This window comes from Strix uralensis, chromosome 3, assembly GCF_047716275.1.
Source record: "Strix uralensis isolate ZFMK-TIS-50842 chromosome 3, bStrUra1, whole genome shotgun sequence".
In the NCBI taxonomy this organism is placed as follows: Eukaryota; Metazoa; Chordata; class Aves; order Strigiformes; family Strigidae; genus Strix; species Strix uralensis.
In genome coordinates this window covers 95346979-95369485 of record NC_133974.1, presented here as the reverse complement: position 1 = coordinate 95369485, position 22507 = coordinate 95346979, and the positions used below count along the sequence as shown (strand labels likewise).

General features: G+C 40.2%; 1 protein-coding gene across 1 annotated transcript in view; it reads right to left on the bottom strand.

Annotated features, from left to right (window-relative positions):
* GLP1R (glucagon like peptide 1 receptor) overlaps window positions 1-22507 on the bottom strand; it is an 87960-nt gene that overhangs the window by 18724 nt on the left and 46729 nt on the right. The window contains exons 4-7 of the mRNA XM_074863485.1: window positions 15813-15922; window positions 13087-13193; window positions 9482-9635; window positions 7941-8100 (exon numbers count right to left, since the gene is read on the bottom strand). Of these exons, the coding sequence (XP_074719586.1) occupies window positions 7941-8100; window positions 9482-9635; window positions 13087-13193; window positions 15813-15922 (531 nt within the window). The remainder of the gene's footprint in view (window positions 1-7940; window positions 8101-9481; window positions 9636-13086; window positions 13194-15812; window positions 15923-22507) is intronic.

Below are 22507 nucleotides of genomic sequence, written 5' to 3'. Positions count from 1 at the left end.
CTATATTCATGTTAGAGAGGAGCACAATGTGCTCTGACCCAAACTTTTGCATCCACATTTCTGCCTGTGGGTCAGTTATGTTGTATTGAGGCAGCACCAGGCTCAGGCTGTCTATCAGTATCAGGGCTGGAGCACACTCAGCCCCACGTACCCCTGATGGCAAAGGGGAGTGTGGGCACATGACACGTATAGCAAGTGCGCTCAGGTCTGCCCTGCAGAGAAGCCCCAAGTTTGGGCTGCAGTACTGACATGGACCTGAGTGGCTGCAGCAGAGACAGCAGATGCATCTGGTCTTGAGAAAAGGCTTCGTCCTACGCTTACCTGACAGTGCATGTGCTACAGTTGGTCAGTTTATCTGGGGTGTAAACGAAAGAGAGAAAAGCCAAGTAAGCTGGCAGTCATTACTTGCTTTACAATGTCAAAGGCTCTCAAATTCATTTCTTTCATTTATGAAAAGCCTAGGTCTTAAAAATAATTTTAAGGTGCATCTACCAACCAATATTCAGTACAGAGAATGCCAAAGAAGCCCACAAGGAAGGAGAGCAGGAGACGCAACAAGCAGGATGAGGAATTTCTGCCTAAGGATGGATCAAGATGGTCTAACTGCTCTGTGTATCTCCTTGGACAGTACATGTATGTACATTATATAGGAAGGGCAACATTTAATGTGCTTTGTAATTGCATTCTTAAGAACCAATATAGTAAGGGACCATAAGAACATCACTGTGCAGCAGTAAGCACTGCACAGGGCAAATACACAGTTCCTAACAGCAGAAGCCACAGGGAAATTGGTGATCTCTTGCAGTCTGAAAATCTACAAGCAGTATCTGTAGTGGGTATTATCAGTAAAAACCTTGTCTCTACTGTATTCTTTCTTTACTATCAGAACAGCTAAATACTACAGACATGAAAGACCAATTATTCTGCTTAATCAGTTAAAAAAAAGAGAGAGAGTAAAGAGCAGCAAGAAAAAGATACCAATAATCAAAATAATAGCAAAGATAATGAATTGAGTAGAGATTATTGGGGCAAGTGGTTGAACATGTTCCACAGATGTACCTAATACTGAGAGTACACAATATTTTGGGAGCAAAGTTACTGAGAACTCTGTGCTGCTTTTATAGTGGCATACGAGATTAAGAACAGGCTTATTACAAATCACTTCCAAACACAAATGAGCATTTGATTCACAGAAACTAATTATAGTTTGAATTATTTCTTTCTTGACTTTGCTGAGAATTAAGATATCTTAATATGAAACTTACGGGATAAGACACAAACACTAAGGCTGTATGTCAGTGGAGGGAACTGATGTATCGAGTGGTAACGATAACGATTTGTGGGTATCTCCATCTTCTGGATACATCACAAATCTCTCCATATTTAATCACGTTACTTTACATTGGAATTGTGAATCTGTTATTAATATTACATTTCAGAAGAGCCTAGCTAGAGAGAGGCTGGTATTATTGAACTGCATCGGCATCCTGCTATGCAAATATACAAATGAATAGGCAGCATGTACAAGGCGACGTGTTCAACATCCTCTGCCCACTCCCACTTGCGATACCCCTGGTGCCTTGGTATTGCAACACCATGAGTCACATTATTTTCACATTTTAATCTGAGACATCAAGACTTAACAGTGCAATACATACATGTAAGCTTTGAATATCAGTGCAAATTCTACAGGGATACCATCTGACATCTACCAAATTTACAAAGTCTTCTCCTAAGAAATGGGTGGCTCTGAGAACTGTCTGGGACACTCTCAGGAAATGGGAATGCATCCAGTTTTGCAAAGCCCTAGTCAAGATCTAAAGTGGAGACTGCCCCAAGAACATTCCCTAATCCATCTCAAGTCTGTAGAAGTCATTCACAATCGCAAAAGAGCAAGTCTGCGGCATCTCTGCAACAACTGTAGCTCGCAAGAATCACTGACACTCTCCATATGTTAATTTACAATCTTGATACCTAGTTAACCTGCATTAACTGGCACATGCAACTGTTATTCTGGTTTCTTCACTCAGCCAAGAGAAAACTGGCTGGCTTGAGTAGGCAGCGGAAGCAAACTGTATAAGTTCCTTAAACAAACTCTACAGATGAGTACCATTCATGAACAGAATCAGCATTGTATTCCAGTTCTGGTCTCCCAACATGCAGCTCTGTTGATGCATGTGAGTTTCTGTCCTACACCTCTTTGTCTTGCTGCTGCTATTCAAAGAATATCAGATATCTGAGAAAAAACTTGCACCCATTTATAGGATGCACTTATTTAAGATATAGGCTGAACTTATTCTGGTTTTGCTCTTTGTCAAACAGAAAGCTCTGAGGTTCATCTTTTGCCAGATTAACTGACCACAGAAAGGTCTCTGAAATGGTAATGTCTCCTTCTGTGTGTACTGCATCACTGCTGAATACGGCAGAAACTGCAACAGCCTGCTCATAATAGCCTCTGCCATGTTAATCCTTGCAGGCTGATAACTGACCAAAACCTTCGAACACTAGACAGTGATGAGGAAATCTGTCAAGTGTACTAGGAAATAAGCATGCTGACAGCTAGCTAATAAAGTTCAACTTCAATGACAGCAGATAGGGCATCTGAATTATAGGCTGCAACAATAATATATATTACAGATGATGAGAACATAATGGAACTGCCAAATCAACTAGCTTAACACCCCACTGCATAAATAAAGAGCACAACCTACTTATTTTCACTCTAGCTTACATATTCTACACCTGGCCAGGTGTCTGCATAATAAGGAAAAAAAAAAAGGCTGGAAAACCAGGCATTATCCAGAATGATAATAGGATGGGTAGGCAAGAGAAGAAAACTGAGAAATTCTGCACAGGAACCACCATTTGGTTGACATTTTCACACTGCCCCACTGTTCCTAATGAGTAGAGAGAAGAGCAATTTGTGGAGCTGCTAATGGCAGTTACCACGTCCTGATAATAGCATGTAGAAATCAGTCTCTTCATTTAATGGGTCTGAGGTATTTTGGGAACAGAACAGAAAAGCTCAGGCTTGTTCTGGAGTCCATGAAAGGTGTCACCAGATGGTGCTATTCCATGCCGTCTTCTTTCCCTTACCTCAATGTGCAAGCAAGTTTTAGAGACACACAGTAGTTCTAGCTTTGCATTGTACCACATTTTACATAGAGGAAATTTCAGGGAAGAAAGATGTATGAGGGGAAGACAGGCTCCCCTCATTCTCACATGCTGATTAGAGATTCTTCCTGAAGTAAATTTGTCTCTGTAGGACCAGAGCACTGCCATCCTGCCAAGACCCTTAAATAAGGACATATTCTGAATGCAGCATTTTAGGACTGATGAGTTTGTGTATAAGATCATATTTCAGATGTAACCTGACATCACTAGTTTCCACGTGGTGAGAAATTCAACCTCTGAGACAATCAGACACACAAACCAGAAGGACACTACTGCTGCCAGAAGAACTCCAATCCTCCTCTTCCTCTCAGAAATCATCCAGGATGGTCTGGCTTGATCAACTGCTTGACGTATGAATGCAAGAAGTATGTGATGGGGAACTAAAAGAAGCGATAAATACATATGACTAGATGTAGAAAGAGTAAGAGCACTGAAGATGTGAGAAGATTAAGTGTTTTTCTTTCTAAGAAAGGAAAAGCATGAAAGAGTTTAATCCAGAAGACAGAGTGAAGAGAATTAAGAGAAACTCCTCACAGATGCATTTCCTACCAAGATCAGTCTGGACACAAAACCTATTTTCACATCATTGTCTGAAATACAGTTTTCATTTGAAAACAGACAAGAACTGCTCAGTGCAATGAATGCGTCCTGTTGCTACACCGAGTTCATACCGGACTTGAGAAGAAAGGTTTCTTACTGGCTTTGCTCTAGTCAGATCTTCCTTGCAATCGGGATGTATATTTTGACACCCTAGCTAGGCTTCCTGCCATTAATAGCTTCATTCCCTCAAAGTATTCTTCCTTAGAGCAAGTTTGGATTGCCAAGGTTGGAAGGAAAGGGATTATTTATTTTTTATGGCAGTTTCCCTGCTGCAAGTGCAGCTGGGTGTAAAATTGCCATAGAAGCTCAGAGATTGTTTAGCTTTTTATTAACATTTTCTTCTTAGCCTTTAGTTCTGAAAATTATCTCTTGTCAATCTTCTCGCCTGAACGTCACACAGAGTCACTTGTGGGATGTTGCTGCTGTTTCCCCATTCCTCCCTCTTCCCTGCTTCTGAAAGTGAACAGGTCCTTTTTCTACTAAGAGCTGCTGAAAGATGCATACAGCAGCGTTACAGTATAAACTGCTCTTCTCCGGAGACTACTTTGTACAGCACTGACAGAACTGCTTGAAGTCAATGTCAAGATCAGTGTCTCTTCACTTGGGCTCAGACACAATGAACACTGAGTTGGTGTCCTGGACACCGTGATTAAGCACAGTCTGCACATCATTTTTTTGTTTTGTTTGTTTCTTGGAATCATCTTGATCTCTGTAGTTATATTGTTTTCTTTCCCCCATTTTTCTGCAAATGTTTTGCTCTCTCTAGAAGGTGAGATCCATGGTCAAGGATTTATCTTATGTCAGAGGAAGGAAGCACCAGGTACCAGCAATGTACAGCAACAGATTTTTTTTTTCTGCAGGTGATAATGAATATCTGAATCAAGATCCTGTTTAGCTGCTGCTGTGCTGACCTCCAGGCTCTGCCACTAGCCTATTAAGAACTTTGTTTGTTGATGCTGTTAGTGTTTCTTCCCGCCCCCCCGCCTTCAGCTTTGAAAATGGCATAAACCATTGGTTTTGCAGTAAGATATGTGGATCTCAGGGTTGAGACAAATGCATGAAAGTCTGCTTTTACAAATAAAAAGAAGACATAAGCAAGACATTTTCCACATTAAATGAAATAAGAAAAATTTAAGACTGCCATCTCAAAGCCTAGTATGGCGTGAAATCTCAGCAAGGAAGTGGCCATTACAGGAATAGAGTTACCTCACAAGTGATCAGGAAGGTTTATAGAATCCTATCAATATACATGATGTCAATATAAATGACTCCCGATTTGTAAAACTACATTAGTTTCCTTAGGTCTATTAAGATTTTATAACTTTTCTAGCTTTTGCAAAGTACAATAACATGAGATAAACAGATCTTTCCCCTTATAAAACCCTTCAACAGAAAAGAATAATTACTCATTTGAACTGATACTAAATGGACTACCGCCTAATAATATTAAGAACTGACCTGAAATTATCATATAGCATACTTTGGAAATATTTATTAATTCACCTTTACACTCCTCACTGTCTCCTAACTGTTCCTAGGCAAACACAGACAATGATATCTTTTACATGCTTCTACTTGAAGAGCAGGTTTACCCTTTCCATATTTTGGATTGAGATGAATTTATGATGTTAGACATAAAATGGGAGTACTTCTTTTTATTTGTACAATTATGTGGGCTTTTTCCCCTGTTATGACTAAATATAGCATTATTTAATACAGCAGTCTAAAAGCTTGGAGAGAAATAGGTACTGGGACATTTCTACCTATTTGAAAGCTCACCCTTACATTACAGTTTTGCTTGGGATTATCCAAGGAAATAATTTGCTCTAGTTTCTTGTTCGTTCTGAGACCCGTTGTTCCTCCTAAGTAGTACAACAGGGCAAATATAACCAAGAGTATGTGCAAACACTAAGGTGGACAAAAAACTTGACAAGAATACACAATTTTATTCATATGTACATTTGAGAGAAGTACAAGTGCAAACATATGCGATCACATGTGGGACTGCAGAAGCTATTTAGACAGCGAAAACAATAGCGTATGGTCTATGAGTGATCACAAAGTTCAGTTATAATTAGAAGAAATAACAACATGACTAACACCCATAAGTTTGTGAACAATACGTATACAAAATTTTAAAACATAAATATAGATCAAATGATGAGTAATGAACAAGTTAAAAAATTATCCTGTAAGAGGACAATTCATTAACAGAACAAAGGGTCAGGGTATCAGATCAGCTCTGACAGCCAAATAAGTTTGGTTTTTTTGATCCAGCTTTATTTTTACAGTTGATAAACTAGTTCAAAGAGCAGGACACTCTCAGCTCAGACAGGAGTCTACTGTCCCTCTGAAGCCTTGGCATTACGCTGAGACTACCATGATGCTCAAAAAAAAAAAATAATAAAAATCTTCTGAGCATTGCATAGAGCAGAAAGGCACCTGGCAAGAGACCTGGGCACCCCAAAAATGGAATCACCAGTGAAGAAGCAAGAAAGAAAGAGTGGAGAAAATCTTCATAACTTTCCACTTGTTAGACAAAACTGTTATCTGGTATAACTAATCTGGGAGCACTGAAATAGCAGATGCTTCTGCATTTGAAGATAGAAAATCACTGGCAAGGTTTGCACATGCAGCCATGGCTGCATGTGCAAGAAATGGTACAGATGAGGGTTGAATGGCACAGGCAGAGCTTTTCTAGGAAGTGTGGATGAAACCCATATATCCAGTGCCACGTTCTGGCATTGTCACTCATTTCCACAAACTCATCCAGAAATTCAATATACAGTAGCAAAACTTCCATTGTAAAGGAAGGACAAAACCAAAATAACGTCTTCTGTTTCTGCCTTCTGCTTTTGCAAGAGCAACTCTAACTAGAAATGCTTCAGATCAAAACCATACATTCCTTACTTATAAAACACCACAACACCCTGAGGATTTGGCAAGATATAGTTTTGCTCTAATTTCTTTTCCATTTCCTCTCATGTTCTCAATCAGTGCTTCAGAATAGCTCCCTTTGCTTTTTTTTTTTTTTTTTTTTTAAATTGAGAGTATGGCTATTCATAAAACATGATTAAAACATATGTAGTTCAAATGTTATACAAGATATATAAGCTGTTGCTTATGCAGCATGTACTATAAAAAGTTCTGTATCTTCCATTATTGTTTTGTAACTAAAATTCTTCAGCAGGAAACTGCTATTATTTGCATTTATTTATTTCCATCAATATGCCAGAAAGCCTTTGCTCCTCATATATCACTGTTCAATAGAATTGGGTAATTCATGGTAAGCCATTTATACACATTTTACTAGTGAACTAATTTGCTGGAATATTCAGTTGGCAAATCCATAGAGAAAGAAGGACAGTCAAAGCAATTTAAATGTTCAAACTAGCATCTGTGAAAGTACTTGCAGTATTTACTTGGCTTTACTTTCAGCTTGCCCAAAGTTGCCTGATTTCCACCAAAAGGGGAGGGGGAGAAAAGCATTTCTACAGAAGGTGATTCTGTTTCAACCAACTGATTTCAAGGCATCACAGTCCTTAATCTCAAGCACACACAGGCCCATGGCGCATGCACCCTGACCACTCTTTTGCCTGACAGTCATTACTTGACCTGCTCTGCCCACATAACCAACCTGACAACTCCCTTCTAGCAAGCCCTTGTTCATCAGCCCCTTTGCATCCCCCTAGCTCATGCTGCCACCATTTCTCTACTGATATCCTTGACCAGATACAAGATATCATTGCTACTTTGCACCACAAGTAGTTAACACATCTTTGAATGCAATGGGAATCTTTCAGGAGATGAAACAAGGCAGTCCAAGAAAGTCCACACTCACCTGGAATCACCCACACATATTTTGTATTTGGAACCCAGTGTCTTGCAGGAAAAGTACCATGTGCCTACCACTGGTCTGGGGAGTTTCTGTGGTGTTGCACAGACCCTGCGTTACAAACCCACAGCCTCTATGCCGTGAGGATCCAGGAGCTGTGGTGGCCCAGCACCCTCCAGCTCAAACAAGGTAAGGGATTGGGAACAAAAAGGGAATGGAGAGTGTAGGACTTGAACTTGGCAGCACTATGATAGACATGCAATATTTTTTCTTATTATACCATCTGCTGGTGCACGCAGCCATAGACAGACATATAGAGACATCAACTTACCCCAACCAATGAAGAGATAAAGCCGAAAAATCCTCTGCTCAGAAAAGACTGAAAGTACCAGCAGCGTGTACAGGTACATGCCTTCCACTAGCAACCAGTAGTAGTTTGCAGCCACACAATACTGCATCATCACAAAGACCAAGCGGCAGCTGAGTGACTCCTGTGATGGAAAAAAAGCACAAATGAATGCAACAGGGGCTGAGAATAAAGTGATATTAACTCAAAAGACTGGTTCTCTCTCCTACTCTTGCTCCTTAAAACAACGCTTGCTAAATTAATCACATTTGAGTACTGAAGGGACAGAAGCTAGTAACAGGTGTTATACACAGCAAATAGATGCTTTCAACAACATGCCTCCTTTAAAAAAAAAAAATTACATGTTCTGCATTTCCCCTCAATAAGCAATGACTTATAATTTGAAAAGCACAACAACACAAAGACAAGAAGAGCAGCAAGTGAAAGGTACTGGGTCACCTGTAGTCAGTGAATCTTTTCACTTCTCCAGTTATTCTATTCTGCAGCTGAGAATTTCTTTATTAAAGAGCAAATCGTAGATGACGTAATGTTGACTATTTTCCAAAGCTGATGAAACCACTATTGGATAAACCATGTGTGAAAGCACAAAGCCTAGGTTTTTTTGGAAGGAGGAAATGACTGACAATCCAATGTGAACATTTCCAAACCATTTAAGATATGTATCACAATGTTATTTTTTGCCAATTGATACATTGCAGATGAGAAGAAATCAACCATCATATGAGATTAATTATGGGGTATTAGTGCTTAAGCCTTAGGCAGAGTGTCAGAAAAGGATGGGTACTAAGCATGATTCAGAACACATACTCTTTATGACCCCAAGCCCACACTGCAGCAGCAAACGCTGTATCCATGTTCTAGAATCACAAGAGCTATACAAATAACAAAAATTCCTTTCTTTGAAGATTCAAGTACATTTTGTATTCCAAATCTGAAGGGGGAAAGGCAGCTTTTATCATATTCACAAAAGAGCTGTATATCTTCTCCCTTTGATTAGGAGTATTTAATTAGCCCATTCCTTCAAAGCTTTCTAAATGCTTTCAAATTTGCATTTTAATCAGATACTTCCCTTTTTCCTGTCATCAACAGATTATAAAGATCTCCAAGAATGACCAATTAATTTGGTCATTATACAAGACAGACAGTCCTATCACAAAAGGTGCTGGCCACTGCTAGAAGAAATGAACCTGCAAGCATGGGAAGAAGATATAGGCATTTGTATATATATAAGAAATCCACCTTTTCATGTTTCCTCTGTCTAGTAGGGGCAAACTTCCCACAAGCAGAGAAACATGCTGTGGAATCAACTACCTGCCTGTTCCAAGCCCAGATCGGCCCAACCACAACTGCATACATTGTGCTACAAGTTTCAGAGAAACTCTGTGGACTGAAGAACAGCATTTTGTACAACCCTCACTGTACAAAACAAAATTACCTGCTGTCATGCAGACACACCACAGTGGTGACTCCAATATCCTGAGAATCACCATACTGTCTGCCCCTACCTGGAAGGAGATAAGTCCTTCCCACTGGTGCTCTTGTGTGGCTGTGCTGTACATCCACTTCACCACTGAGTCTTTAATGAAGACTGATATAGCCCGGAGGATAAAAGAGGTGAAGAGGTTCAGGTGAATATAATTCCTCGTGCAATGCAGATGTCTGTAAAAAGGAAGAACCAGTCATGACCCACTATCTATGTAAAAGCTGCAACATCACACTGAGGGAGAAAAATTCCCTGAGGGAGGGAAAAATGAACCCTGTTGGAAATCAGGAGGTACCAGAGGAAATCCCATAACTTGAGAATAGCTGTAGGGATTTCAAACTGTCTTTGGGAAGAAATCACCATCATGGAAAAAACATTAAAAACTTCAGCCCTAAGTGTGAGTGTTTGGGAGAAGGAAGGAGATCAGTGCATAAGGAAAAAAATATTTTAGAAGTTTAAAAAGTGTAAAAATAAAGTCATTTTCAGAAGACATATCTGAAAGGACTAAAAAAGTCAAGTTTCACATAATGCTGAATCTAATCTCTTTGAATTGACCTCAGTGTCACTGCACAGGTTTACCTTGGCAAGGCTCTGAACTGGTGTGCAGTACAGTTTCAGGCTGTGCTCAAACCAACAATGAAACAAAACCCACCTGTAAATTACTGCCTTGACAACAAGAGAAAAATGTATTCAGATTGCCTCCTGAGGGAATTGTAAATACTATCTGTAGAACTAAAAGGAACTGCATTTTCACCTCTGCCTTCAGAATTGAAAACAACAAAACAAAGAAAAAAATCCTCCTGAATTTCAGCAGCCAGCTGCAAAGACAATAAAATTGCTACTTGTCAAAAAAAAAAGCATGTTAAGGGATAGCAAACTGCAGTCATGTAAATGGCATCCAACTGCAGAGTGTTGCCAATGTTTTACCAGCCTTATCCACAAATATTTTTCTTCCAGCACTGCAATGGTACACACTTTCCTTCAAGGAAGTTACACTGGGTATGATTCTTTTTTATGCTGAAAGATACAGGTAACATATTATAAACAGCAATTATTCCATTGTTTCAGGTAACATGCTTTAAATGTCTATTTTTACTGCTCTATAAATTTGGGTAGAAAAATAGACTTGGTCTGAAAGTTACTCGTTTTGTGCTGAAGAGGAAGGAGAACTTTTTTTCACAGGTCAAATAGAATTTTTTGCATCACTTCTAAGTCACAGGTTATTTCAAAACTTACCTACAATTAATACTTATTTTCCTTTAACTCAAAATTTATTTGTTGATACCCTTCAGAACTGCTACAGATTTAAACCTGATTGAAAAAATTATGTAAATTAGCCAATTGAAGAAAATGGGTTGCAAGTAGTTACTGAGTATTTCTGCTACAGGCAATGCAAGTTATTCAAATTGTTTCAGTCCTGAAGTTATGGGCCTATTTCAGCTTCCATCACTGAAGTTACAGACTTTTCTTCCATTTCTTTCAGAGGATACAAAATTGGACACTAGAGATATATTGTTTCCTCTGTTGTATCATTATTAGAAACAAAAATAAAGGTTATTCTGTAGTCTAAGAACTTTAAAAAGCCGTCCTATTACAAAAGTGGAGAACATCAGCATTTTGGTGCCACTGAGTTAAATTTCAACCCCCATTTGTTGAGGTTGCACAGCTTCTGGGGAGAGGCCACAAGTGAAGGTTCCAGAATCTAGCAACTGCAATCCACAAAGGGGTAGCTCTCGTGTATTTAATGAAATACAGGATCAAGCTGTCTCTAAACAGAGAATTTAGACAGGAAAGCACTAAATGGATTGGCAGCATAGTTTCAACAGGCTCTCAAGTTCCTTTAACATCTCTGAACCCTCATTTTCAAAATCAGAAGCACACACTCGTACTCCAATTCCTGCTTCACAGTTAGCAGAAAAAACACTAAAGTATCTCTCTGCAAAAAGTCAGAGCACAGAAATTCCCTCTCTCCTACCAGTCCTCAGTGACAAACTTGCTCTTTTGTTCCCTGACAAAAAGATACGTGCATCCTTCCTTCCTTCCTTCAAAAATATATGGTTGCGCTCTGTGACCTTTACATTTGGGCTGCTAACGTTACTGAAAAAGTGTCATTGATGGCTGAAACAAGGAGAAAGTCCTTATCCTGGGAGACTTCAAGACCATCTGGTGTTTTGTCAGATGAATCCCAAAGTTGCACAGGTGCAACACATACAAATCATAATTATCACATGGCATTCACAGAGGGTAAAGCAAGTCTCTGCATTTCTGTAGTCATTTTAAATCTTCTTTGAGATTGCTAGCCTATGCTTCTCCATTAGAAGGAAGAGGGATAATACAATGCTAGAAGGTGTGGTACAATCCTAAAAAACTTGTGTCATTTCAGTTTTGGAAATTAGAAACTAAAAGGCACAACTGATCTTCTTAAATACATAAGTGGTATAAACATTTAGGAGGAAGGAAAGGAGAGGGACTGCCTTGCTAACAGGGAGTGTTGGCACCAGACCAAATAATTATTAACTGGCAATGATAATTCTTTAATCAGGGAAAAAAGTTTAAGGATCAGAGCACTGAAGGTTTCTGACCTGATTTCAAATAACAGTACCAGGAGATGGAAAACTCTACTTTTTTAGGAGGCAGCCTTATCAGCATGTAAGAGGGATGATAGGATCTGGCTACATAGAGCAGCAGGGAGCAGGACTTCATGGCAGAGGGACTTCCTTCCCACAACAGAGCAGGATCACATCTTTGTGTTTTCTATATATCAGTCTCCTGTCCTCAGCATTCCCAGACTGCATGAAAGTCCATCTGGACTCAAGACACCTCTTGGATTTACAGAGGAAAAAAACAAGAGATCTCTCTGTTGGAGTCAAAGTTGGTTGGGTTTTTTTTTCCCCCTTTGTATCTTTAACCAAAGCTACACAGTGTATCATTGGCACGTGCAACCAGTAGTCTCTTAAATTTGATGCACTCCACACAATTTGTTGGTGCATACCTTAATAAACCCAATATGCTAATATGACCAGGTGACAGCAATTTATTTCACAGAAACTTTTCAAGTTTCAAAATTAGGTTCTCTACCATATTGCAAAAGAAATCAGAATTTCTGAAAGCTCTCCAAAAAGAGCAATTGTGTCCAAAATCCATTTCTGCATTGAAATATCCCCTGCAAGTGAGGGTTAGGAAATGGACCAGACTGAGCTTTATGCTCTGTGTAATTCCAAGCAAGGCAAGATGACAACTTCTGTCCTAAATGTCCTCTCACACCCCAGACTAGTATCTCATCTGCAAGGCAACACCATGAGGGAAAGCTGGAATCTCTCTCTTTTCCCATGTCTTCCAGTGGAAATGTCATTGAAATAAAAAATATCACAACAAAATATTACAAATGATGAAAAGCATGTTCCACACATTCATACAGCTAACACTGCAAAAATTTAGGAATTTTACTTGCATTTTGAGAAGAAATTATTGTAGGAAGGAACACAGAAGTGACATAATATAGAGAAATAACGAGGTGATGGAAGAAGGGAAAAAACCATAATCAAATATTTCTGTCAAAGTCTGATACTATCACATAGAAAAACATAACACCTTTTCTCCACTCTCTTCAGAGCTTTGCCCAGTTACCTGAATCCAAGAAGAATGGCAGTTGCTATTACAAGGGCAGAGAAGGAAAGAGCATATCCAATGGTGTATATGATGGACAAATTCAGGAGCTGTTCTTCTGGTGCATCCTGAGAGCATATAAAGGAGAAAAGAAAAAAAAAAAAAGAGGGGGAAAAAGACAGAGCTCGTGGGCTTCAGTTCTTTTCTCCCAGCTGCTTTCTAACTTTTCTTAAAGATAACCAGAAGTCATTCTCCTACTGTCAAGTTTAAATGCACGTATCAAATCAGTCTTCCACCTTCCATATGCTCTAAAGAAATAAAAATTTAATCTTAATTCCCCAGCTGCTCCCAGGTGTTCACTCAAACAGTTGGGTTTTGCAGCCAGGCTAGAAAATAGATAATGTGACATTATTTCATAATAAAGTAGGAGAGGCGTGAATTACCACACAAGCAAGTCTTAAACAGATGGCAGGAAACACAGACACAACTCAACCCTGCAGTAAAAATGGCAAAGCTGATGTTTTCAGACTTGAATATTTAAAGCAAGTCTCCTTACTGGGTAACAAGGGTGTCCTCTGGCTACATATATACTTAGAAATAAAAGAAGCCTGGTCCCATTCACTGACTCAGAGGCAAAGCATGCCTTGCATTCATACAACTAAACTATTTTCTGCCCCCAAATAGTCTTTCTTCTGCCTCAACTATGCAACCTCCTGGTAACGAACCACAGCCCAACACCATCGCATGACCTAGGTGTTACAGCACTGCCTGGGAGGGAGCAACTTGATGCAGGCCAGAGCAGCTGGGATGCTTGCACTACCCTGACAGTCCTGGGCTGTGGCTCTCTTCAGATTCGCTGTTGAAGACATGACCACCAAGACCCTTGCTTGAAAATGCTGGCCAAAATCTTTATGGAGAAGAGAAATATTTGAAAAGCTACAGGCAGGTCTGAACAGACTTATTGCTCAGCCTCTGAGGCACACTCATATTCTCTTATTCTGGTTCATTTCTAAGCACGTATCTTTGTCTAAACAGACTCAGGCATTTTACTTCCCTTCTTCAAGATGCTAATTCTGCAATTGACTCCTGAGACCTGTGCTGTACAAAGGAATACATTCATCGTACTTCAGAAGTAAGTACAGCTATTCAGATGTACTTCGCACAGCCAGGAGGATTTAAGATGAACATACAGGCTGTTCCTCAAGGATTTGCTAGGTTAATGTTTTAAAGGGAATGATGAGAGCTGCCCTACAAAAAGAAATATCTCTTCAGTATCAAAGCCCAGGCAAACTATTGAGATTTGACAATTTAAAACATCTACACAGATCAAAACCACATCGCACACTTAAAGTGAACAATGTGATTATATAAGGATTGACTCACAAGCCATTTGGATTTTGTTTTAGTGACAGTTGTAATATTATACACAGCAAACATATCAAAAAAAGCTCTTATTCTCATGTACAAGTTACATAAAACAAAGTAGGTTATTAGGGGGCTCTATATACATTAGCTGGAAAACCAAACATGGCTGTTCAAATTTCAAGGAGTGACACCATGTACACAGGGTTTCAGAATCCAGATCAGTTCATGGAATCTTGGAGGCAGGTGCCAAATGATGAAGTGTTACCATTAGGTACCTCTCTCCTTGGCATGTTCCAACACAACTCTGGAAGAAACCATAACGGCAAACAGGGAAAAAAATAAAATGACCAGGCTTACACTTTGCATTAAGATAACGTGCTCTGCTGGGATACCTCAGAACATGGAAGGGACAAGGAATAAGGCTGCAACTTAAAGGAAAAAGTTAAATTTAACATATTTGAAGAACTAGAAACTATCTCTTTTCCCATCTCCTCCTAGTCTGCTGCCATTTATTCCTTCTGAAGAACAAGGCACTGAGCAATGGCAACTCCAGAGGACACAGATCCCACAGCACTTTGGAATTTCATAAACTTGAACTGTTACAGTTAGGTATGTACTAGTTCCCAGTACCTTGGGACAGAGAGAGTGCACTCAATTTATGTGAGGAAAAGCATCGCCCTTGGAGGCTCACAGCAGTAATGGTATCACGTGTCATGGGAACGCACACAGTGTGCTAGCTGACGCCAATGGCTGACAAAAATCCCCTGGAAATCCCTACACTCTCCTTCATTTGGTGCCAGGTGTCTCAGCTCCCTGCAGAGTATAACGCACTAGGGCAAGAAAATAACACTGACAAGCCTAATTCCATTGCCCACAGCAAATTAAGGTAAAAAGACAAAAAAACCCCAAAGAAACAAAAAGCAGGGACTGCCCCCTACCCAAAGGTGGAAAGCAAATATCCTTCAGTTCAGTTCATCTTAATCACCTTAATAGCTGCTAATAAGACAGAGAGAACAAATGGTCACTTTATTGGAACAATGTGCCAATGGAAGAAAAGGCAAAGGAATAACATTAGGTCACTCCTCTGGTTCGGGTGGGCTGCCGTTGAGCCCCCTGCACTGCACTGCACCTGGGACTATGGTTCACTTCTCCTGGCTCTCTCATGTACATTTAAACCTGCTCTCCTCTACCCTCCACATTCCCTTTGTTGAAGGGGGGAGGCCTGACATCCTTTACCATTACCATACCACTGAAGTGAGGCACCCAGAATGAGTCGGTAAAGATTATTTTAACAGGACAAAACCACGTGGGCCTCACTGACTACATTTTTCCTCTCTTCTGTTTTGTCCTAAACAGCAGCAGCAAGAGACAAAAACTCTTACCTGGTCAGAGGCCTCGCACTCAGACAGGTTCCTCCAGGGCAGCGTTGAATTCTCCTTCAGCAGCCATGTCCCCTCTGAGGTGCAAAACCGGTACACCTGCCCATGCAGCACTGCCAGAAGCAAAACAAGCCATGGCATTAACAGGAGGAGAGCCTGCTAGCAGGGCATGGTGTGCAGAGCTGTCTGAGGCTGGGTGCATCCTTTCTTCCTCACCGATGGCTCTCCTGGCTGGAGGGGAAGGCCGCAACATTGCTGAGGGAGAGCTTTGCCTGCTCCCTACCTGCAGCGGATGCTGCTGCTCATCCTCAGGGCCAGGGAGCGGCTTGGGAGGACATGGCTGCAGCAAAGGCATCAGACGACACATGCTCCAGGACAACGGCTAACCGTTCAGTGACATCAGTCCGAAATAGTTGCTGCATTTTTGTGGGGATTTTATAACATGCATAAATTTCAGCTCACTAATTTTAAGACACACAAATTTTGGAAATGGTAAGCCTCAGCTACAAAATTCACAGGGAAAAGAAAGTGCACAAAGAGCAAATGTGCTTTTTTGCTTTCCTGAGATCATGCAGACCCAGAGACAGAGAAACCTCAGAACAAGTATGCTAACACAAGCTCCAAAATGTAAATGCTTATACAAACATCTGTGATACAAACTGAAGCTGTGAACCTTTGCCTAACTACCCATGTACTCATTTCATTCCTTCTGTCTACATGTTTGAATAACAAAACCAGCAGTAAATAAAACACCTTTCCGAAGCAGTTAGCAGCTTGATCTTGTACAAGCAGGTACAATGAAACAGCTCGTAATAAAGTTACATCAGACTGAAGCACCAAAATAAAAGTACAAAAGGGAAGGAGCACTCAACCATGGTGTATCAAAAGAAACCCTCTCCGGTGTCTGGAGTATCGAAGAAGTCTAATAACTTTTACAGCTGTACATAAGCAACCTGGAGGTGCCCCTGTATCTGAGCATAGCTAGAGTAGCAGTGTTGGCTGCTTTGCAAATGAAGTTTCTTACTAATCACATTTCTGACCCAGTAAACTGACCTGTTCTGTGTTATGCAGTGCTGAGTCAATCCCTCAGCCAAGGTTATTCTCTACCAAGGCAATGTTTGGAAATAAACACTTAGAAATTTTGAGGTATGCAAAGCCGTTAGGAAGATTCAGTTCTACGTGGGTATCAAAATACATCTCAATTACAGCTTTTGCTCAAACCCAGTCTTGCCTACTGCAACCTCATCCTGTTATCAGCTCCCTCATTACTGCAAACTAGAACTTGGTAGAACTTGGCATTTCTGTTCAATGGGAAAATATTAAAACTTATCTGAAATTATAACAACCCAGTAGGCTATTTGCATATTAGTTGACAAGTGGTAATTTGTTTGCTAATTGTCAGCAGTAGATTAGTAGTAGGTACTCTAAGTGAAGAATGATGTTTTAAAAAATAATATAGACATTCATATTCTAATAAGCCATTTCTAATGAGTATGCTAAATGGTAACTTATAATGATTTTGGTAGGCATAGTCTATTTTCTTTTGTAATTGGTGTACTGAATATACCAGTAAGAGATAATATAAAGATGATATAAAAATTAAGTTATGCCTGGTGGAGGTTTTTCCTTACTATTAAGGATATCTGTTTGCATATGTTTACACAAAAATAGAAGGAAAGATTAGGTCAGCACATCCAGCATTATACATTCACAGGCATTAACTGCTATGAACATTTTGTCACCTGCTCTCATCTGCTGCCAGTGCCAACCACTGCCTTTGTTTGGGATGTTGCTAAAACGTTAAGGATCTCACACCTGATGCAGGGCAGCAAGGAAGAAAGCATTATTTTTTTCTCCCCTTCAAGATTAATGGACATCAGATTGCAGTAAGCCATTCAAAACATGTATGCAAAGGCAGGAATCAGTAATCAGTATTATATATATTAGAAGCCAATGAAGGTGAAATCCATGGGGTTAAAGTCAAGAGGGTTACAGAACTCAGAAGTTCAGTCTGACTGCCGCTGCATGAGTTGTAACCAAGAAGTATTACAAGACAAATTTATAATGAGACACAATCCCACAGAAAAAGATATTCCACTATATTCCTAAAAAAGAAAAACTTGCTGAAGGAGAATTTCACACACTCTGAATTTTATGAATTTTTTCCCCCCATTATTTCTTACTGTCAAGGTCTAATTGGGATGAAAGCTTAGCTTCAGTGTATTTATTTTCTCTCCAAATCGTTGTGACACATTTTAATTTTCTTTTTATTGATAACACTTCTTTTGAAATAATGAGGAAAATCTATTGTATGCTGAAACCTGGCTTATACTGGAGAATGGAAGAGTTTACAGTAAACGAAACATGAAATTTGCCATCAGACAGAAGACCAGACAATTAATTTAGATACGAAGAAAACCAAATGTAACCCTATTACACTGGAAAGGAGTGTTCCTGCCACATCTAGGAGTCACAAACACTCAAACTGGACTGATGGCTCTTATGGACTTCTGGTTAGCCACAAGCCAGCTGTGTCAGGCTGTCGTAGTTTCACTGCTCACTGAAAAAGTGGTGGTCAGTGCAGGGCCCAGAGGCAACTAAAGACCAACTGGGCTGCCTGCATCCAGGAAGACCTTTAAAAAGCAAAAGAATTAATCAAACCAAAAATCCAAATAGATGAGACTGTGTATGAGTGTCTGAGAGTGTATATATCTGGTCTATGGAATTATTTGTTAATCAAAATGCTTATGAGATAGAAAAAGTTAAAAAAGAAAACTTAGACCTCAAGGCAGTGTTGAGATTCTGGTTGACACATGGAGAGATGGCTCATGAAATTGTTGAGAAACTGCACAAACCACAACATGAAGAGAGCGCAGGGCTGAGGTACTGCAGGCAGCCAGTTACTCAGGAATGTCAAAACAAGTCTCATTGCTGTGGAAATAGATTATTTTCAGTTATATGTCAAACACCACAGAACCCACACTACGTCAGCAGAGGTTTACTGCAGGAGCCATGAAGGGCTCAGTGATAGATATACACCACATATGAGACCCTTCATTCCCTGCGGCTGGACATACCCAACACCACCACCACGCAGGACCGGTGAGGCAAACCCAGCCCAGGAGTGCTGACATCCTTGCATGCTGTGTGATCGGCCACAGAAGCCCCCCAGAAAAGGAGGCTCAGAGCCGCAATCCCACGAGCGCTGGCCTTCACACAGCACAGCTGCTGCAGGATGTGTCTCTGGAGCAGAGCCCTCCTGAACCGCATCGTCCTGTGGCCACCCTTGGTTTCTGTCTTCCTAGAAGCCTAAGGCAAACAAGCCTCTGTCTACTCAAACTCTGGGCAACAGGCTCCAACACAGGCAGCCACCTGCCACTGTCCAAACACATGAAAAAGGCTGTTAATGACTGACAGCTCAGAAGAGATGTTACCTTAACTTGAATGCTCTTTCCCTGGTCTTGCCTCACTAAAGAGAGGGACAAAGAGTCAACGCCAGAAACTCTGCTCTGGTGTGTCTCCAAAATAACTGATAAAAACTTGAAGTGGAGACTTTAGATCTTTTTTGTTTCATATACAAGATAAATTCTCATCTTTGCTTAATGAAAGCAGTTCCAACTAATTTCAAAGGGATACCCTGGCTATTAATCAGGGACCTTTTGCTTTTAAGCACTGCAAGTATCTTACCATTCTTACCCCTCAGAGGAAAGCACGTGGCTTGCATTAATGCTACCTACAAGTGTTCTTAAAACAATTTTTTCACATGGACCTTTTATAACTCCCTCTCTGCACAGCTGGTCATGGCTTAGGAGATCTTCAACCTCCACAGATGGATAAAGGGATAGTATTCATATGCATTTTCTTTGCTGTGGGCCTGATCCAAAGCTCACCAGGAATCCCATTTCCTTCAACTTTCATATGAACCCATCGCTGAAAAAATTCAGTTATTTATACATACAGAGGCAAGCTAACAATGACATGCTTGGAGGTTGCCCGTGCACCACAGAAGGCAGGCAGGTACACAGCTTCCCCCTCAACTGCTGAGCAATTTCAGCTTCTTGCTTGCAGGTGGTTTAGTCAGAGGTGATTCACGTTTGTCCATGCCTGAATTCTGCAGAGTGACTCAGGCCCTCTTACCTTTAATGCAGTGCAAATACCAAACATACAACGATCAGCTTCAGTTCTAACAGGCCAGCATGACGAGCAATCTTTTTTGTAAGTTTGAGTGGTTGTTGCCTCCTTGCCATCCTACAATACGTTTTTCTTGTAATGCTTTTTGTTACCATATAGCCAATGTTTCAAATCACACTGATTATTACATTCTGGAATTGGCTATCATTCTCTGCAAACAAAATAAATAAATAAATCTACAGCCAGTGCATATGGAATCTAAGCTAAATGTGTTCAGTCAAAGTTACACAATCTTTGGAACAGCAGCTTAATGGTGCCAGTTTATTTGAACAGTGTCAATCACACCTCATTAGAGTTACATGTTAAAACATGGATTGATGCCCAAAACTCAGTCTCTTCAAACTGATAAGAGACAGAGTGTCCAAGAGTTAGCACTGAAGTTAATAACATCTGTCTAGTTCTCTCATGAGCCTGTAAATCAAATCAAATATTACAACTAGCTAACTACTAATATATATGGAGAGAATATGTTATCACATGGACAGGAGGCTCACAAACATTTCCTTCTTAGCCCCCTATGACTAGAAATAAAACCAAATTAAATTATTTCTCTGCTTAAAACAACCAACTCGATCTGCATTTTACAACATCAGGGTGTCAAGGTCGGTGTGAGATTACTCACCCAACTGTCCCTGAGGATAAATTGGAACATTATTCATTGTAAAAACAAATTACAGCATGTCCTATCCAATCAATTCTATTGAGGCAAAGAGATGAGAGAATAAGAAAAAGAACAAGAGACATCACATTTTTTTCTGCTTGCTGTGTGTCAAGTATTATAGACCTCTCTCTCGGTTAATACCTAGTCTCTATTTCCAGGAGGGGAAATGTTTTGGAAAAGGTAACAATTTTCTCCATAAACAGGGACTCTGTAGTTTGAGAGCATCTCGACAGTCTTCAAAACAGTCTGGTTTGTTCCTGAAATGAGAAACTTGCCTTTTGACAGGGATAACAATTGATCAGAATTTAAGAGGTTGCACTCCCATCAGCAGCTCTGTTCAGCTATTGTTTGGTGTGACCTGGGCACTGCTCTCCTGAAAGGACCCACTCTTGGCTGTAAAAGCTGCTGCACAAGTGTCACTCAGTCCCAGTCCAGGTTCTGCTAACAGTGAAGACATCCTAAACCCAGGACTTTCTCACTCACCCATGAGCGTGCAGCTGGAAATAGGACACCAGGGAGCAGCCTGATCACAAAGCCTCCGGGGAGCAGGAGCAGCTCCAGCCTGCACTACTGTCCAAGAATCACATTTATCAAAATGCGCATTTATGCTGGGCTCACAGCCACATCATCTGAAATTATATTACCTCAACAGGCAGTTTAACTACAAGTACTTTATTTAGTATCCCTTACCACTATTCCTCCTCCTTCATAGCGTATTACTCATCTCGACTCTTTTGCTTTAGTGATGATAAAAAAAAAAATTTTAAAAACAGCTACACCTTGCATTTTGCCTCGAAGGCAGAAAGGTTGGTGGTCACTTCAAGTTCTTGCAGCAGGAATAGAATAATTTTCAGTTATATTCTATGGTTTGGGTGAGAGGTGGGGAAACAGATCCAAACATCCCTACTGTGAATTGCCCTCATCCCTAGCTCCTAGATTGAAAGATCCAAGAATCCCTACAGCCTCTTCCAATAAAAAAAATAATTACTGCAAAGAAGAAGAGTGGCAAGAGAAAAAGTGTCATGCATCCACACCAAGAGATGGGTGTGAGCCTACACAAACCTAACAGATACCTTTACGTGGTGCAAGGGGAGATCCAATTAAGTGAGCGTAGGCCATGCCCCAGGCTGTATAAGCCCACCCTGCAGGCCCTAGAAATCCTCAGTGCCTGAATCCAGTGCTATGCTACCAAAAGCACAAAGTCAGAGACTCTACATATGGAGATGATGCTGTTTGGCATCACCCAAGGGATATTGCCTGCATATAAATTCTTATTTAAAGATATTCATCTTAGAATGAAACTAACACAACAAAACTAAACATTCAAGAATTAGGAAGTGTTAAGTTAAAGCTACTTATGTGGGTTTTAGTTCTACCCAATGACACTGTTTCTACATACAGTCACATTTTTTCCAACAGAATCCATTGTTTTATTCAGGATACAGAATAGACAGAGATCATTTAATAGGAAATTATTCATCCTTACCACTGTGAGATGTCAAGTCATATTTAAGCATACTGAATCAAGTCTATACCAAATACAGTATTTTCTTATTTGATAGTCCATTCAAAGACCACCAGTTCAGCTCCCCAATGAACACTAAGTGCTATTATCTCATATGTGTACGCAGATGATCCAAAAAATAAAGAGCATATTCTAGTCACATAGTAAAGCCAAATTTTTACAACAAAGAAAATTATGCAGCCACAAAATTTGTTCTGCATGGGCATTCAGTTCTCCTAGTGCAGAGATCACCCTTGTCAGCTCTGCAATATCTTGCCTCACACAACACAAACTCCCACAGTTAATGAGTCAGTGATTCTGCAGAGAAGAGCCCCCTCTACT